Consider the following 20,853-nt stretch of genomic DNA (forward strand, 5'->3'; position numbering starts at 1 on the left):
AGTGACTGGGTTGGAAACTAGTTGAGTGGAAGATGACAAAGGGTAGTAGTAAATGGAGTCCCTTGAAGGAAAAGGGATGCTGTCAGTGGTGCATCTTAGGAAGAGGAAGAGATAATGGATGGACAGACTGGATGGGTCATATGGATCTTTATCTGCTGTCATTTTTCTTTTTTTTTTTTTTTAGGACAACAGGTTACAGGCTATCAGATTGCTTATCCTGCTTCATATAACAACATACATTTTACATCCTAGGATACACTGACAAAAACCCCCAAACAACAAGGCCATTTTGTCATTTTTCTATGTATGTATCTCTATGTATTTCACTGCATACCCAGAATCATAACAGTCATGCACCATGCTTAGATTGCTGTTCATACCCATTAACATTCTACTCTACTCCCTAAAAGGTATTTTCAGGTTGGATCATTTCAAAAGGTGACAGCAAAAGCTAGAAAGATGCAAGGTTGCATAGGGAGAGGTATGGCTAGTAAGAAAAAGGAGGTATTGATGCCTCTGTCTAAGGCTTTGGTGAGACCTCATTTAGAATATTGTGTACAATTCTGGAGGCCAAAACCTTCAAAAAGATATAAAAAGGATGGAGTAGGTCCAGAGGACGGCTACTAAAATGGTATGTGGTCTTCGTCATAAGGCGTATGGGGACAGACTTAAAGATCTCAATCTGTATACTTTGGAGGAAAGGCGGGAGAGGGGAGATATAATAGAGACGTTTAAATACATACATAATGTAAATGCGCATGAGTCGAGTCTCTTTAATTTGAAAGGAAACTCTGCAATGAGAGGGCATAGGATGAAGTTAAGAGGTGATAGGCTCTGGAGTAATCGAAGGAAACACTTTTTTACAGAAACGGTGGTAGTGGTAGATGCGAGGTGGTGGAGACAGTGTCTGTATCTGAATTCAAAAGGGCCTGGGATAGGCACATGGGATCTCTCAAACAGAGAAAGAGATAATGGTTACTGCGGATGGGCAGACTAGATGGGCCATTTGGCCTTTATCTGCCATCATGTTTCTATGAAGTGTTTTTTTTATTTAAGGACACCTATAATCTATAATTCGTTAATGAGAGATACTTCATTTCTCTCATTCAATCCCCTTCAAATTGTTCTTCCCTTAAATGTTACCTTTTCTTTAAAGATTGCACTTCCTCCCTTCCTTTCCTTTTGTTCAAGTTAGTCGGTGTGGGTGGAGGTTTGTTTGTTTCCTGTATTTATTGTATTTAAATATGTATGGTATCTAATTTTAATTAAATTGTACCTTGCTTAGGAAATCAGATAAATGATTGTATCAAATTTTAATAAAAACTTGGAACTTGATAACTGTATCCCTCATATCCATATGAATGTATACTTACCGGAGTAGAAGATGAGTCATTTACACCTACATCTGCTCCAGTCAGTGACCAATAGAAGGAAGCTATGTTAATATTCTCCTTGGCAATGCTGAGGAGATCCATCCATGCATCATACAAAGGTTTTCCATTAGTGATGTTATCTTCATAAGTCATGTCAACAGGAAAACTTTCCACAAGCACAAAACTGCAATAGATATTAAACGTCTTGACACAAAAGGTCACAAAGCTGAAATATGTAGGCTACCTTAAAGGCTACATCAAGTAATCTGCCACATATGGCACTGGTTCTCTAGACCCAATTTCCAGTATTAAAACCCCAGTACAAAAGGTTTAAAATTCCTACTCCTTTTTAAAAAGTGTAGAAAAAGCAATTATAAATTTATTTAATTTTTGGCAATCTGTCAAACTTTTTTGATTATGGCTGTCAGACCACTAACCCCTTTCTTCTACGAAACCACGCAGGCATTTTTTAGCGCAGAGAAAACCGCGCTGCTCCCAACACTCATTGAGTTCCTATGAACATCAGGAGCAGAATGGGCCATTCAGCAAGGCTCTGCACTAAAAACCGCTAGCGCGGTTTTGTAGAAGAGGGGATACGTCTAGGTAGGCCTACATCCCGCCCTATCCACTCCTCCAAAAATGCCCCTTTTCACTCTGGGCATACAGAGGCAGTGAAAAGGCCTAAGCTGGTTTTAGATACGTCTAAAACTAGTTTTGATTATCGGTACTTGGACAACCTGTCTTTTTTTTTTTTAAATTTTTATTTATAAGTTTTCCATTCTTACAATATTTGAGTAATATAATATACAATAAAGTTTTTTTTACATATTTAAAATATTGTCATTAATAATACATCGTATTTAAAATATGATATGATAAAGATTATACATTAGCATATATAATATAATTCCCATCCCCTTTTTATATAGTATATTTCCATTAATTAGTCAAATCCCACCCCATTCATATATAATTATTTATCATTGTGCTAAGAACTAATCATTAGAATATTTTGTCAATGGTTGCCAAATTTTATTAAAATTAAGATGATTTCCCTGTTGTAACGCTATTATTTTTTCCATTTTATAAATATGACAAACAGAATTCCACCAGAACGTATAATTTAATTTGGTGTAATCTTTCCAATTTTGAGTAATTTGTTGCATGGCGACTCCTGTTAGTATTAGTAATAGCTTATTATTGTTTGCTGAAATCGGACTCTTAGTTCTCATTGCAGTACCAAATAATATGGTGTCATACGAGAGTCCTACATGATTCTCTAGTAACTTATTAATTTGGGGCCAAATTAAATTCCAAAATGCGTTTACAAAGGGACAAAAAAAGATTAAATGATCTAACGTCCCTATTTCCAATTTACAGTGCCAGCATCTATTAGATATAGTACTATCTATTTTTTGCAGGCGCGTTGGGGTCCAGAATATTCTATGTAATAAAAATAACCATGTTTGATTCATAGATGCTGACCTTGTAGATCTTAATCTCCAGGACCAAAATCGTGGCCATTGAGATTCAGAAATTGTCTGACCTATCTCAATACTCCAAATATCCCTAAGACTTGTTTTCTTTTTTTTATTTAAAAATCCATATATCAATTTATACCATTTTGCGGCTTGGTGACCCAACAAATCCGTCTGGAAACATAGAACCTGTAAACTATATTGATTATTTAGATTTTTCCATTCAGGGAACCCTACCTGAATGGCCTGCTTCAATTGCATCCATTTAAAATATTGTGATTTATTTAATCCAAATTTATTTTGCAATTGTGAAAAACTAAGCAGTGAACCTTCTGATATGATATCATTCAATGTTCTTATTCCTGCATTTATCCATTGTTTCCAGACGATTTTAAATCCGCCAATTCTGATCCTGGAGTTTATCCATATTGATTGATTTAGAGATTTAGCAATAGGTTCAGGTGATAGATTACTAATATATCTCAATGTTTTCCAAGTGTCAAATAAAATTCTGTGGTCTTTGTATCTTTTAGGCATTGTTATAGTTATTAACTGTTCTGGATATAAAGGGAACAGGAGCCGCCATTCTAAATATAGCCAATCTGGTACATTTTCTAGAAGCTCTGGAAGGATCCAATACATACCCTGTCTTAAGATATAGGCTTGATGATACCTATAAAAATTTGGAAAATTTACCCCCCCTTCCATAATTGGTCTTTGTAATGATACTAAAGCGATTCTTGATCTTTTCCCACACCAAACAAATTTTGTAAGAATATTGTTAAGTTTTTTATAAAATGACCCCTGAAAAAATATTGGAATCATACTCATTTGGTAACAAACCACAGGCAATATCATCATTTTAATTGTTTGAATTCTTCCCCACCAAGAAAGATGTAATGGATTCCATTGCTCACACATTTCTGTTATTTTTTTCAATAAAAGTTTTTCATTCTCTTTGACTGTGTCTTCAATTGTATTTTTGATCATAATTCCTAAGTATTTTATACCATCATCTTTCCAAATAAATGAATATGGGTCAAATAATCCTTTGGTACAATGAACATTTATTGGGAGAATTTCAGATTTGTTCCAATTAATTTTATATCCAGAAAAAGTACCATATGTTTCTATTAAATTAAGTATACATGGAATAGTAGTTTCCGGTTTTCTTAAATATAATAATATATCATCTGCATATGCAGATATTTTAAATTCAAAATTGTTAAATGATATTCCCTCTATCTCCTTAGTTTTGTTTATTGCAATTAATAGAGGTTCTAGGACAATATCAAAAAGTAAAGGAGACAGAGGGCATCCCTGTCTAACTCCCCTGTGCAAGTTAAATCTATTTGATAAATTATTATTAATATATAATCTTGCTCCAGGAGAGCTATACAATGTCTGAATCATTTCAATAAAACCGGATCCTATACCAAACCATTGTAAAGCTTGGTATATAAAATTCCATTCCACTCTGTCAAAAGCTTTTTCTGCATCTAAAGATATTAAAAAAGCTGGATCATTTATATTTTTTGCTAAATTTAATGAGTGGAATGCTAATCTAGTATTATTTGATGAATGTCTTTTAGCAATAAATCCTGTTTGATGTACATCAATAATGAAAGGGAGAGCTTTTGCCAATCTTAATGCTAATACTTTAGCCATTAATTTGTTATCCACATTCAATAATGAAATAGGCCTGTAATTTGAAACCAGAGTAGGATCTTTGTTTGGTTTTGGTAAGACTATAATTATTGATTCTGCCATAGTACCAGAAATTTTTCCATTCTTTATTTGATATTGATATAAATTTAACAGATGTGGTAATATGATATTTTGAAAAAATTTATAAAATTCAACAGTATACCCATCTCCACCTGGAGCGGATCCAACTCTAAGAGACTTCAATGCTGTTTCTAATTCTTTTAATGATATAGGTTCTTCTAAACTTCCTTTTATATGATCTGGAATATTTGGTCCAATATATGAATTTAAAAAAGTTAATCCGTCTTGTTCTTTATTTTTATAAGAATTGGAAGTATATAATTCTTTATAAAAATCAAGAAATTGTGTTATAATATCTTTTGTGTTGGTATGTGTGTTACCTTTTGTATCTTTAATTGCAATAATCTTAGATTTTCTTTTCTTTGCTTTTAGAAAGTTTGCTAATAATTTACCAGCTTTATTTGAATTTCCATAATATTGTACTTGTTTGTTGAAAATGTCTTTCCTCACAATTTGAGAAGAAATTTCATTGTATTTAACTTTTAATTTTAATAATTCTTGTAATGTATTATTTTCCCATTTCTCAATTAATTTATTTTCTAATAATTTAATTTGCTTTCCCATCTCAATAAATTGTTTTTTTTTTTGTTTGTTAATAAATGTTGAATATGAAATAATATTTCCTCTCATAGTTGCTTTAAAAGCATCCCATAAGATCTCAGCATTAATATCATCTGATTCATTAAATTGAAAGAATTCTTGCATTTTTATTTTGAAATCTTCAAGAAATTTTGAATCCGCTAATAAATCATTATTAAATCTCCAAATTAAATCAGAGTTTTCAGCATCATAATTTTGAAGATTAATCCACACACCAGCATGATCTGAAATTATAATGGGATCAATTACTGCTTTTAAGACACGCTGCGCTATATTATTAGAAACAAATATATAATCAATTCGTGAAAAGGATTTATGGACCTGAGAACAAAAAGAAAATTCCTGATCATTAAAATGAAGAATTCGCCATATATCTACTAAATCACAAGATAGTATCAAATTATCTAAGCCTAATGATTTCATAACTTTACTTGGTTTTTTATCCAATATCGGATCCATTACAGCATTGAAATCCCCTACTACTATTAAATTAGATGTAGCCAGTGGTAAGAGCAATTGCTGAATTTGTTTAAAAAACTCCATTTGATTCGTATTAGGAGCATATAAATTGAATAAATTCAGGGTAGTATTTCCCAGAACCATTTCGACATGCACCCATCTTCCTAAGGGATCATAATTAATTAGTTTAAAATCTGCATTACATTTTTTATTTATTAGAACAGCCACTCCAGCCTTTTTCTTTAAAGCCGGTGCAAATAAACATTTAGAAATAAAACCTCCAGATAATTTTTTTGATTCAATTTCCGAAAGATGAGTTTCTTGAATAAAATAAATATCCGCATTTTGATTTTTAAGGAACGATAATAATTTCTTCTTCTTAATAGGATGATTTAAACCATTGACATTCAGCGAATACATTTTTAGATCCATCTGATTAATAATTATACTTAATCAATATTCTATGATTGTTTACATGATTAGCTCCTAGCACATTCATTGAAAATTTATCCCCTAACCCACCCATTATTTTCCCTCCCCTCCCACCCATTATCTTATTCTGATTTGGAACACGCATTGGTCATGCAAAACCTACATCTCCATCTCCAGGCAACTAATAATACATTATATTATTTAAAATATATTTCTGAATTCAATACATTCTATATACTTCCACCCTTATATTATTAAAAATTATATTCATTTAATCTATAAAATTTTATGAATTCACTGAGAATTAAATATATTTGAATTATAAAATTAAATTCAATATCATGCATACTTATAATATAATATTTCTAATAAATAAACATATTTCAAATATAGCTCTTATTCTCTATATATATCTATATCTATATCATCATATAACTTAAATATATCCAGTATTATATAAATATATAATATTGATCTTAATTATAATGCATTTCAATCGTTTTCATAGATCATCTTCATACTGAATTAATTTGAATGAATAATTGATTAAAATATACATTTTATGTCAGTAAATAAGTTTTATAATAAATTCATCTTTTATTAATTATCTATCATTCCATTACATTATTTTCTTATTTTTCATAATAAGTTAATATGACTGAATAATTAAATCAAATAAAAATTTTATATTAGACATCTATTTTATTAATTATTTCTGTCAATAATCAATTATTTTCTTGTATATATTTCATAAAATTATAATTTTCTTATACAGTGTTAAAATATTGTTTTTATAATAATTAATATATTTCATTTTTAAATCTTATTCTCAATATAACAATTATAAATTTTTCCTTTCAATATTTTAATGATATTTTCATTGTAAATCATTTCATTGATCCTTTATCATAATAATTTAATATGCTATATAATAGAATATATTATCTATTTTGATTAAAACTTGTATTTTATATATATTTTTTTTTAAAATAATTAATTTATTTATATTTTGATAATAATAATATATATTTTTTTTTTTTTTTTTTTTTTTTTTTTTTAATAATATTAATAATAATTAATGATATTAATGATTGTGGATGCTAATTTTTAAATATTGTTATATTATTGCATCCATTATTTCAATAAATTATATTTCCAGTTGATAACATTTCTTTTAATAATCTTCTTTATTTTCCCTTTTTTTTTTCCATCTTCTTTCTTCTTTCTTCTTTCTTCTTTCTTCAGCTGAATTGTTCTGTTATTTATATAAACTTAGGATCTTTTTGTGTCAGAAATTCTTTCAGTTTTGCCGGGTCTTGAAAATATATGGATTTATTTCCACTGGATACTCTCATAGTGGATGGATAATATATTCCATATATATATCCCTTTTCTTTCAGCTGCTGTCTGTATGTGAGGAATTGTTTTCTTATGTTAGCAGTATATTTAGCAAAATCCGGTACTAAAATCAGTTTTGATCCTTTATAATTCAAGTTTTTATTTGCTTTTGCCATTTTTAATATTTCTTGAGCTTGTTGATACCGTAATACCTTGAATATCAAAGGTCTTGGAGCAGCTTGGTTTACTGGCTTTCTTGTGGGGATTCTGTGGGCTCTTTCAATTTCTAACGGCCATTTTGAGTTGAGCTGAAGCAGTTTAGGTAACAGATTTTCTAGGAATTGTACAGGATCTCCTCCTTCAATATTTTCAGCCAGCCCCAAAATTCTTATGTTCTTTCTTTTTCCTCGGTTTTCCATGTCCACCATTTGATTTTTTAAAGCTGCTATTTCTTTTTTATCTTTGTCATATTCCTGTGTGAAAGATTCAAACCTCTCCACTTTTTCTTCCAGCACTGTCATTCTCAGTCTCTCAGTTTGGATTTCTTGTTTCATGTTAAGAAGCTCTTCTTTTACTTCAGATATTTTATTGGAGTTTTCAGTCAGCATAAGTTTTATTTTAAACAGTTCAGTCATTATATCAGCCTTTTCAGTGATTTCTTCAGTCTCCATCGGGAACGGGACACTCGATGGTGACAGGGGAGTGACTTTTGTTCTTTTTGCTGATATTCCCGATGTTGAAGGTTTTTCAGCTTTCCCCTGCTTTATATTCGCCATCTCCGACGTTGTTTAGTGTATTTTTTTTAGCGATTTGAAAAAGTAGAAGTTTTAATTTTGTTCCGTTTGTTGCCTGGATACGGGAGCGCTGTAGTTAGGCTGCCATATCGTGCGCGCTCCAAGCCACGCCCCGACAACCTGTCTTTTTGATCGTCCAAGTACCGTTGGGTTTATTTTGAATTCTACTCTTTCTTCGACTAATCAAATTAACAATGTATCTAAAAAATGCTTCTTTAGTTTACAGATGTTAAAGAGAGTTCGTAGTTTTTTTTCATCAGCATCATTTTGCCGTATTGGTCCAGGCTATTAGCTCACTTGGACTATGCAAATTCTCTTTACATCAGTTTATGCAAGTGTAACTTAAAGAGATTGCAGTTTATCCAGAACACAGCTGCCAAATTAATTTTCGGTAAGAGTCGATACAATCATGTTACTCCATTACTGAGGGCATTGCATTGGCTCCCGGTTTACTGGAAGGTTCAGTTCAAGTGTGCTAATGTTGTACTTAAAAGTTTATATGGGATCTTTTCCCCATTACTTACCTTTTCTTTTAATTCTCAACAACCTCTTTCTACTAGAGGAATACATAAATTTAAATTAGTATTCCCTTCTATTAGAGGTATTCAGACTTTAGGTAGGCTTTCAAACTCCATGGCATTTGCCTTGGTAAAAATCTGGAATGACCTCCCTTCAGAAATTAGACTCCTCTCTTCTTTGACATGTTTTAGAAAAACTTTGAAGACGTATCTGTTTAAGAAACTTTTAGCTGACAAATAAGGGATTGTAATAGATGAACTTCCTGTCCAATTATTGATTTCCTATGCTCTTCTGAGCTAATTTTGTTAACCGGTTCGAGTCCCTTTTGGGAATGACCCGATATATAAGACTAAGATTGGATTGGACACCTGAGCGTATTTTGCAGTAAGCCTTTTAATCTGCAGTAAACACTCACGAATGCTTACCACAGCTTAGTAAAAGGGTTCCTAAATGAGAAAAAAGCCCGGATTCTCTAAATGGCACTGTTATCGGCGGCCACTTTTAAGGTGGCTGCTTATCACGTGTCAATTGTGCGACGACGCCATTTAGAGAATCACGCCTCTGGCAAAAGTAGGCACCAGAAATGTAGGCCAGGGTTTTCAGGTCAAATATTTCCAGCGCCTACCTTTGATGTGAATCACACCGCCGGAGGCACCTACCAGCACCTAACGCCACTTCCAGCATTAGCCACACCTACAGTGGCATTAGGCACTGGTAGGCACCTCTGGCGGTGCGATTCCAGCACCATTTTTTAGGCGCTGGTAGGCGCCTTTTAATTTCTCTTTCGACCACTTTTAAACAGCATTTTAGACTTGATTTAGGTACTAGTAGGGCATCTACCAGCGCCTAAGTTAATACGCCGTTTATAGAAAATGGGCCAAAATGTCTGAACTAAGTACCACCTAACTTGTGCATCAAATGAACAGCTATGTGAACTGCTCTGGCTAATCTGTTGGAAGATAAGAAAGGTGAAAAAGATTTTAGATTAACCACAACCAATCAGGATCCACACAAGGTTAATCATACAGAGATTAGGTAACTAAATGAAGGAAAGAATCTCAGAATTGCCACTCCAAGGATCATAGTGATATTATCCATATAGGAATTGTGGCATGGGTATCTTTCACTGATGTGTTAACAAATTATATGAGGACGCACAACATATAATATGCTCATATAATGAGTCAAAATGTTGTGTGATCGTGGCACCGAGGTACCCCCCTCCCTCTTCAAACCCAGTATGCACCCAAAAAGAGGGAGAAAAAGCCTCAGACTAATGTAGCAGTATAGAACCAAAAGGTACAAATCAAAACTGCTTTTGATACTTTCACTGGCAAAAAAACTCCCTCACAGAACAGCTCTGGTTCAGAAAAAGACAAAGTCACCCAGAGGCATGTTCAAGGACTTAGCTGACAAAAGACGACTTGAGCTCCAAAGCTGTCATGTCTTCTCCAATCTTCCAAGCGACCTTGTTTCACCAATGTTTGGCTCATCAGGGGAACAAACAATGCAGCCTTGAAAAGTGCAACCACGATGAGACTTTGCCCTTTTCTAAACGTGAGCTGTTCTGTGAGGGAGTTTTTTTGCCAGTGAAAGTATTTAAAGCAGTTTGTTTTTGTTTGTTTTTTATAATTCTTTATTCATTTTTCATCTTACAACAAATACATATATATTAAACATTTGTCAATTAAAACATCATTTGAAATTCAGTTTTGATTTGTACCTTTTGGTTCTATAGAAACATAGAAATTGACGGCAGAAAAGGGCCATAGCCCATCGAGTCTGCCCATACCAACTCCCTGATTCTTACTCCCCTATAGATCCCACATGAATATCCCATTTTCTCTTAAAATCTGACACGCTGTTGGCCTCAATCACCTGCTGAGGCAGCTCGTTCCAATGATCGACCACCCTTTCGGTGAAGAAGTACTTCCTAGCATCACCTTGAAATTTCCCTCCCCTGATTTTCAGCGAGTGTCCTCTGGTTACCGTGGGCCCTGTAAGACTGAAGATATCATCTTTCACCTCTATACGCCCCGTGATATATTTAAAGGTCTCAATCATGTCCCCCCTCTCTCTTCGCTCCTCCAGTGAGTACATCTGCAGTTTTTTTAACCTTTCTTCATACGTGAGATCCCTGAGCCCCAAGACCATCCTGGTAGCCATTCGCTGAACCGACTCAATTCTCAACACATCTTTCCGGTAGTGTGGTCTCCAGAATTGAACACAATATTCGAGATGAGGTCTCACCATGGATCTGTACAGTGGCATTATGACTTCAGGTTTTCTGCTGACAAAACCCCTACGGATGCAGCCCATCATTTGTCTTGCCTTGGACGAAGCCTTCTCCACATGATTGGCAGCCTTCATATCATTGCTAATGATCACTCCTAAATCACGTTCCACCGTGGTCCTGGACAAGGTTTCACCATTTAGTGTGTAAGTTCTATGTGGATTTTTTTTGCCTAGGTGCATTACTTTACATTTTTTAGCATTGAAGCCTAACTGCCAAGTTGATGACCACTATTCCAGCTGCCGTAGGTCCTGCGTCATAAAGTCAGGCACACTGTTTTTGTCTACTATGTTGCATAGTTTGGCGGCGTCGGCAAACAGTGATACTTTTCCTCTAAGCCCTTGGGTCAAATCTCCTATGAATAAATTGAATAGAATCGGCCCTAAGACGGAGCCCTGAGGTACTCCACTCGTCACTGCTGACGTTTTGGAGGGGGTACCGTTTACCATCACCCTTTGAAGCCTACCATCTAGCCAATCCCTTACCCATTTAGTGAATGTATCCCCTAATCCCATCGATTTTAGTTTGTTCAACAGCCTGCGGTGTGGGACGCTATCAAAAGCTTTGCTGAAGTCCAAATATATCACGTCCAGGGACTCCCCGGCATCCAGATGACTGGTCATCCAGTCAAATAAGTCAATCAGATTAGATTGGCAGGACCTTCTCCTGGTAAATCCGTGTTGGTGTGGATCACGTAAATTTTCTTCGTCTAGAGTTTTGTCAAGTTTCTGTTTGATCAGTGTTTCCATGAGTTTGCACACTATGGATGTAAGACTCACCGGTCTGTAATTTTCTGTCTCTGTTCTGCAGCCCTTTTTGTGGAGTGGAATTACGTTAGCTGTTTTCCAGTCTAGGGGTACTTTTCCCGTGCGCATGGAAAGATTGAAGAGCACGGATAGTGGTTCAGCCAGAACTTCACTCAGCTCTCTGAGTACCCTGGGGTGTAGATTGTCTGGTCCCATGGCTTTGTCTACTTTGAGTCTTGAAAGTTCGTGGTAGACGCTACTGGGTGTAAACTCGCAATCCTGAAACAGGTCATTTTGGCTGTCTCTTATCTGTAGTTGTGGACCAGCTCCCAGTGCTTCACAGGTGAATACTGAGCAGAAGTATTCGTTTAGCAGTTCTGCCTTGGTAGTATCAGAATCTGCGTAGTTTCCATCTGATTGCCTAAGGCATTCTATCCCATTTTTGTTTCTCTTCCTGTCGCTAATGTATCTGAAAAAGGATTTGTCCCCTTTTTTAATGCTACATTAGTCTGAGGCTTTTTCTCCCTCTTTTGGGTGCATGCTGGGTTTGAAGAGAGGGGTACCTCGGTGCCATGATCACACATTTTGACTCATTATATCTTTCATTGATCCAAAACCTTCATATACTACAATGACTTTTTTCATCAATCTAATAAATTATTACTACTCAAAAAGTGTTTAATACATTATAGAAAAAAAATTTTTCTTTTTCTCAGAAGAATTTATTACTGATACTAATCAGCTTGAGTGTATTGCACCATAAGACACTATTAATAGTCTCGACCAATATTAGCGGTTCTAGATACTCAATGCTATAACTCAATGCTGGAGATATATAGCAAAGTCTCAATATGAGAAAATCAACATCATATTAAGTGACAACCAGCATTAATAGTTGTAAAATGGAGCATTTATCTTTTGCTTTGACCTATGTCAATAAGGCTGCATGGAATATGCCGCTATAGCCCCAATCAGTATTTGTCCGAAGGGGACCCGTTTTGCTGCTAACAAGCAGCTTCCTCAGGGTTTACAAATTGGGTTATAATTTTAGCGTTAAAACATCATAACGCTATCAAGGCACCTAAAAAATCAATGACTGAATCATACCTCCTTAGGCGCTATAGGCTGCCTACTTTCACTGTGGGTGTGGCTAATGCCAGAAGTGGCAGTAGACAGCCTAAAGTGCCTACATAGGCATGATTCATGACAAAGATAAGCACCAGAAATGTAGGCCTGAAAAACCCTGGCCTACATTTCCAGTGCCTATCTTTTCTAGAGGCGCGATTTTCTAAACGGTGCAGTCGTGTGATTGACAAGTCATCAGTAGCACTTTTTAGGCAGCTGCCAATATCAATGCCATATAGATACTCCGGGCCTACGTGTCTTCCAGTTTCCCTGCTGTTACAGTTCCATGATGATTCTGATTATATGCTGGACAATAAATAAATTTGGACTCAAATGGAGTGTCTTATGTGGTTTAATGCAGTAGACACAGTACACCAAAGGCTCTCCTAACAGAGAAAACGCTAATGGCAAATAGAGAGTTTTGCAGTTACACAGGCATAAAAAAAACTTGTCAGAATCATATTTGGAAATCAAGAGGAAAAGATAATACACTGGGCAGGACTGCTGATACTAAATGCCTTCCAGAGGGTATCACAGCTTGCTTCTATATTCATACAACTACAAATGGATGATCAACTTCCATCAGTCTTATATTATAACTACCTGTACATATTATATAAAACCATTTGGCTATTTTTGTATTTTTTCCAGTCACTTACTCCCCCTCTCCCTTTTATCAAACTGCACTAGAGGTTTTTAGCGCGAGCGGACAAAGTGGAATTCTATGAGCGTCAGAGCATTTACCACGCTGGCTCACGCTGAAAACTTCTAGCGCAGCTTGATAAAAGGGGCCCTTCATTTGCGAACTACTACTAGATACATTGAAAACTAATGACTTTAGCTCACCTGCAGGGGTCACCACAACTGTGAGCATGCTCCATCTTGGGTCCACGCTTTTCAAGGGCTATGCCATCTTTTGCATGTATCCGTTTATTGAGGAGAGTTTCTTCAGTCCCAGTGGTAACGAATATTGCTAGTGCTTTCAGGATGTAAACGGTCATCATGACTGCGCAGCACATCATTAGAAACATTCCTAACCTTTGAAACTAGAAAATAAATAGCCAATTTATATATCAAGCCCAGCTGAAAAAATGCTTAGATATTGGGCCCAGAAGGGTCCATTCAGTTGAACACCTGTTTTCAGCCTGCTCTACCACTTTGATTTTGAATCAAGAGATTTTGCCCTTACAAAGGGATATTTGATCTTACAGCCTTTTTGGAAGATTCACCTGACATCATTACTTCTAAATCCACTCTCCTTGTGACTCTTGGGAATGAGAAGGACAAGGCATTGGTTATGAAGAATTTCTAAAAAAAAATAAATTTAAATATATCATATTCTTGGACATAAATTTCTGCTTTCCAGTTTTCTTTTTTTTTTTATTTCCTGATCTATAATAAAATGTTAGCCGCGCATGCGCACTCTCGCCGCGTGTTCCCTGAGATCTGATCTGTCGCACTGTGCCCGCAGCGAGAGTGCGCATGCGCGCTTAATACGTCACCACACAACAGGCGGAACATGGCGAAAGAGACAGCCGGGACCGAAGGAGCCAACGGCAGAAATATCAGCTCGGGGAGCCGCAGCTCAGCCTCTTCAGACCCCGCCGCTCCTCCTCTTCGGGCAGCAGGCTCCTCTCACGCACCCAGCGCCGCCGCTCAGAGGCCGCCGGGACAAAGCTGCGGCGCCGATCACCTCCACAAGCCCGCTCCGCTCCTCCGGTCTCCCCGGGCCCTTTTTCCCGGACGCGGCTGAAGTTCACCGCTAGCCAGGTCAGATTTTGAGCCCTCCTGCCTCTGCCCATAATTCGTTTCGGTTTTGAGTCCCGCGGACCGACCGGCCAATAGAAGAGCCGTAAAATGCTGAGAGAGCCAATCAAAAATAAAGACGGAGGTTAAGGGCCGTTCGCGGACCCGCCAATAGAATGCAGAGACGGCGACTGCGGTGCAGTTCCGGGGGTTTTCTTGGTTTGGACAGAGCAGAGCGCAGGAGGCCGGTAGGTGGACGGTAGACCCATAGCGACCATCTGTCTATCTGCTCACAGTAGAGGAAAGACTCTGATGGATAGAGCAGCTTTCAGCTCTTTCTCTACTGAGATCCACCACAGCATTTGGAGACCTGGGGAAGGGGGCACAACAAATACTGGACCCAGGCACAGGGAGGGGGAGGGTGGAAAGACACACTGGACCCAGGAATGGGGGAGAAATGCTAGGCCTAAGGTTGGGGGAGCTGAAGAAAGGGAAAGAGAGAGAGAAACCTGGAGCATAAGGGGAGAGTGAAGAGAGGGGGCAGATGTTAGATTGGGGGGGGAGTGGAGTTGCAGAAGGGAGAAATGCTGATCCAGTGGAGGGGGGGGGGGAGAGATAGATGTGTAGACTACAAAAGATGGGTGGGGGGTCAGGAGGAGGCAGGAGGAAGGGGAGGAACAAGGCAATAACGGAGCAGGCCAGACTGCGGGAAGGGAAGGGGAGGCCGAAGGCCAGACCGCGGGAAGAGAAGGGGGAGTGGGGGAAATGCTGCTGCTGCTGCACAGGGGCAGGGAAAGACACAGAAAGACAGACAAAGAAAGGGGGCCAGAGAGAGAGACAGACAGAAAGAAAGACAGACAGACAGATATATATTCTAGCACCCGTTAATGTAAAGGGCTAAAAGACTAGTTAATGTCTATTTCTCTCCCATTTTGTGGGCTAGTTGACACGGAGGGGCATTTTCAACATGGAATGGGACGATTGATTGCAAGAAGTTTCATCACAGCGACGGAAGTAGTGATGGGATGGATTATTGGGAGAGGTGCGGAGGAACTGCCAGTGATAGCCTGAGCAGGACGGTGCAAGGGGAACGTTGAGCACCCGGCCCCATCTGGCCCTGCACCACAAGAGCAGAGCAGAATGGTGGACAGGAGGTGACAATGAGAGGAGAAGCTGGGAAAGGACATTTTGGGCAAAACATTCAAACATCCAGCAAAAAAAAATGAAAATTAATTCAAACCTGAAATACGTCTTTTTGTTTTGAAAATAACCATTTCCTAGATGTTTTTGAGCTTAGTGGTGTCGATCTTTTAGGACCATTTTCAAAAAGAAAACCACACACAAACAAGCCATTGGAATGTAGGAGGGGCCAGCATTCTTGGTAGACTGACCACACAAGCATCCCAGCTGAGCAGTGGGGGGCACTTAGAGGGCACTGAAGTGAACTTCACATAAAAGGTCCCAGATACACATCTCACTATGACCCCCTTAAAGAGTATAGTAAGCCCTCTAAAACCAGTAAACCCTCCAAAACCCACTCAAAACTTTACTCTACCCACCTGTACACAACAATAGTCCTTATGCCTGCAGGTGTCATCTTTATATAGGTACAGTTGGTTTTGGAAGCTTACACATTTCACTAAAAGTATACTAGGTAGACTGGAATATGGGCCTGGGTCTCCATCTCTATAGTCCACTGCACACTGGTCACTAGGCTACTCCAGAAACCTCCTTGCTCTTCTAATACGATTGGCCATAACATCTGAAGCTGTCGCCGTCCAAGCAACTCAGGAAGCACCTGCATATCCTCCCCTTGCCTGGTCCCACCCTCTCGACCCTCCTTCAACTGCCAACTTTTCTTCCTTTTCTGAAATCACAGAGGAAAAAACCGCACAACTTCTGTCCTCAAGCAAGCCTACTACATGCCCTTCAGACCCTATTCTCACCCCTCTACTTGACCCCATCTCATATACTGCTATCCCTCCATCTGCCATTTCCACTGCAACTGTCCTCGATGCCTTCAAACATGCGGTGGTTAAGCCTGTCCAACTATCACCCTGTCTCCCTTTTTCCTTTCCTATCCAAGCTACTTGAGCATGCTGTCCTCCGTCGCTGCCTTGATTTCCTTTCATCTTGACAGACTCTTGATCCTCCACAATCAGGATTTCACCCCCTACATACCACAGAGACTGCCCTCACCAAAGTCTAAAGTGACCTGTTCATAGCCAGATCTAAGGGCCTTTTTACTCAGTCCTCATCCTGCTTGACCTGTCTGCTGCCTTTGATACTGTTAATCACTACTTACTTCTTGATACGCCATCCTTGCTTGAATTTCGCAAATCTCCTGGTTTACCTCCTATCTCTCCCATCGCACCTTTAGTGGACCCTTCTCTGCTGCTTTCCCACTAGCAGTTGGAGTACCCCAGGATTTTGTCTTAGGACCTCTTCTTTTCTCTCTCCACACCTCTTCTCTCGGTGCCCTGATCTCTTCTCATGGTTTCTACAGATCTACCTCTCTACACCTGAAATTTCACCTAAAGTCCAAGAAAAAGTCTCAGTCTTTTTGGCTGACATTACTGCCTGGATGTCTCACTGCCATCTGAAACTAAATATGTCCAAGACTGAGCTGCTCCTCTTTCCACCTAAACCCTCCGCTCCTCTCCTTTGGTTTTCCATCTCTGTATATAATACTATTATTATTCCAGTCTCCTCCGCTCGCAACCTTGGAGTCGTCTTCGACTCTGACCTCTCATTTTCTACACACATCCAATAGACTGCTAAAGCCTGCCGCTTCTATCTCTAGAACATCACCAAAATTCACGCCTTCCTCTCTGAGCACACTACCTGGACCCTTATCCACACTCTCATAATCTCAAGCTTAGACTACTGCAATTTAATTCTAACAGGTCTCCCACTGAACCGCCTCTCCCCTCTGCAATCAGTGCAAAACAAAGTACAACGGCTTATCTACACTCACCTTACACCTCTCCTCAAATCAATTCACTGGCTCCCTATCTGTCTCTGCATACAGTTCAAATTCCTATTACTAACCTACAAGTGTGTTCATGTTGCAGCCCCTCAGTATCTCTCCTCTCTTATCTCTCCTTATACACCTCCCCGAGAATTCTGTTCCTCAGAGAAGCTGCCAATTCCAGACTACATTCCTTTCATCTAGCTGCCCCGTATGCCTAGAATAAACTACCTGAGATTGTCTGTCATGCCCCTAACCTTACCTTGTTTAAAAGCAGACTGAAAACCCACCTTTATGATAAAGCCTTCAATCCATAACCCTACTCCTCTCTGCTCACCACCCTAGTCGGGCAGATTAACCTCCTCCCTAACTGAATCCCCCACCCTGGCATCCTGTTTATCTATCTTGTCTGTTTAAATTATAAGCTCTTTCAAGTAGGGACCATCTCCTTCATGACTCTGTACAGCACTACGTACGTCTGGTAGCGATCTAGAAATAATAGTAGTAGTAATAGTAGAAAGCTGGTGTGTACCATTTCTTTCACATCTTTGGGAGATGGGAGGGGTCAGTAAGGGGGGGGGGAGTCATGCCTTACTCCCTCCAGTGGTTATCTGTCAGTTTGGGCAACTTTTTGGCACTTATTGAAACAGGACTAGCCTAAAATCTCCAATTTGTGCCCTAGACATTTTCTACAACGTTCCATTATTACAGAAAAGCATCCTATAAATAAATAAATAACAGAAAAGCATCCAAATCATAAGCCTGCCCTAGTTCCACCCAAACTATGCCCCCAACATGCCCTCTGGTGGTCTACTCTGCTTTGTTCACTGCTAATCTAATCTAATCTAAACCTTAAGTTTATATACCGCATCATCTCCATGAGAATGGAGCTCGACACGGTTTACAAGAACTTAAAATAGTGGGTAGAGAAGAAGAAAAAGGATTACATGAACTTATGTGTAGAAGGGGGGAGAGAAAGGGGGGAAGGATAGAGCTACAATTTGCTGAAAAGCCAGGTTTTCAGTTGTTTGCGGAATAACTGAAGGGAGCTCAGATTCCGCAGCGGGGTGGTGAGGTCGTTCCAAAGACCTGTGATTTTAAAGAGAAGGGATTTTCCCAGTTTGCCTGAATAGTGGATGCCGCGTGGAGAGGGGAAGGCTAGTTTAAGCCTTTGGGCAGTTCTGGAGGAGTCGGGACTGGAGGAGTTGAAAGACAGTGGGATAAGAGGAGGCAGGATTCCGTGAATGATCTTGAAAGCCAGGCAGGAACATTTGAAATGGATTCTGGAGATTATTGGGAGCCAGTGAAGTTTGGCAAGGAGTGGGGAGGCATGGTCAGACTTGCGTTTTGAGAAGATCAGTTTGGCTGCAGTATTCTGGATTAGCTGGAGTCTTAGAATACTTTTTTTTATAGATTTAAGTAGATGGCGTTACAGTAATCTAGTTTGGAGAGGATGATGGATTGGACAAGGATGGCAAAGTGTTGTTGGCTGAAGTAGGATCTAGCTTTCCTCAACATGTGAAGGCTGAAAAAGCATGATTTTGCCAAGGAGTTGAGGTGGTCATTGAGGGAGAGAGAGGAATCGATAGTGATAGGAATCTTGCTGTTTGCAGATCACTGCCTCTCAAGTGTTTATTTGTAGCCACAGGGGGGGTGGCCAGGGTCCCCTCCAGAACTGCAGCATCCCTTTATCTCTGCTAGTGGGAATGTTGAAGCCCCGAGCCAACAGACAACAGTGGAGGTTCAAGACCAAGAGTGTGCAATTTTATTCAACAAATCATAGTCTAAATATAGTACTACTGCTCCAGGAAATAGTGCAAGGAGGAGGAGAGCAGTGGCATTGTACTTATTTGGCTGGCGGGGCCTCTCATCCCTGCCATCAACAGTATGTTTACAGTGCGGGGGGAGGAGGGGTCCACCTCTGGGTGCCCCCAAAACTGGAGAGCTATCTACACCCCAGACCAAAATCTTGTTTTTCAAGTATAGCATCTGCATGCAGTAAGTTATCTATTTCACTTATTTGCAACAAACAGTTGAAAATTAAGAAAGTGAGCCTACCTGTGGATGTTGGCTTAGTTTAGCCATTTGTTTAAATAATGCTTGCATACGCATTGTGAGATTAGCACAATTCTAGTTGTTTTCACTGACTAGAAACATCCCATAAGTGGGGCTAATATACAGTACTCCTTCCAGGAGCCTAAGGTTTCTTTAGAAGACTGTCAGTCTCAGTCTAGCCATCCCTCTTACGATTTCTCCACTCACTGCAGTTGCTCCATCTACAGGTTCAAACATCAGACTGCCATTGTGACCTAGAGCAGGCTCACAACATTCTGGGGGATTCTACCACTAGGGCTTAAAATACAGGGGTTTACACTATCTGGGACATACCATATGGCACAGGTGCTGTAAACATAGAGGCTGTTATGCACATTTCTGTTAACTGTTTTAGTGCAAATAGAGATATGCTGTTTCTAATTTAACCTTTACTTCTTTACTGTCCTATAATTTGATGTAGTTCCACCTCTTTCCCTTTTGTTCCGGTATGTGTGTATTGTCCCTTTGGCTTTTACTTATCAAATATACCCCGCTTAGAAGTATGATATACGGTTTGACCAATATTAAATAAACTTGGAAGCTTGGTAATTTTAAGAGGCATTTCTGCTTAAACTTATGCACAAACGCCCTGGATTCTCATATGTTTTTATGACCTAAGTGGAGGTACTCCCAGGACAGGCTTGGGGCAAGGTCTGGAGACTTAAGCATGTATTTTACAAAATATGCTCATTTGCACATAAAATAGACCTGAAATTTTGTGCACACTTTCAGGGAGTAATTTTCAAAAAGTGGTATAGCTTGTACACCTAAATTAATGCCCATATAAAAGCTCCTTTTCATTAAACAATTTGCTGCTCTTTGCAAAATGTATTATTGATACATTTTGCAAGTGAACACCTCTGTCTTCAAAAGTGACATGAATGGGGGAAATGTGGGACGTAATATGAATGGAAAAGCTAACTTGAAAGGAACTTTGGTTACAATAGTCTGACCTTTCTTGTCTGATCACACTACCAAAAACCCTTATTCACACTCTCATCACCTCTCACCTAGACAACTGCAGCCTGCTTCTCACAGATCTTCCGTTCAAAAATCTGTTCAGAATTCTGCCGCCCGCCATATATTCTGCCACTGTT

The 20,853-nt window shown here is 38.6% G+C and overlaps 1 protein-coding gene across 1 annotated transcript in view; it reads right to left on the bottom strand.

Moving 5' to 3' along the window:
* The window catches only part of PLD4 (phospholipase D family member 4), a 95,125-nt gene that overhangs the window by 67,083 nt on the left and 7,189 nt on the right, over positions 1 to 20,853 (bottom strand). The window contains exons 3-4 of the mRNA XM_033953033.1: positions 13,792 to 13,991; positions 1,374 to 1,557 (exon numbers count right to left, since the gene is read on the bottom strand). Of these exons, the coding sequence (XP_033808924.1) occupies positions 1,374 to 1,557; positions 13,792 to 13,991 (384 nt within the window). The remainder of the gene's footprint in view (positions 1 to 1,373; positions 1,558 to 13,791; positions 13,992 to 20,853) is intronic.

This window comes from Geotrypetes seraphini, chromosome 7, assembly GCF_902459505.1.
Source record: "Geotrypetes seraphini chromosome 7, aGeoSer1.1, whole genome shotgun sequence".
NCBI classification, from domain to species: domain Eukaryota; kingdom Metazoa; phylum Chordata; class Amphibia; order Gymnophiona; family Dermophiidae; genus Geotrypetes; species Geotrypetes seraphini.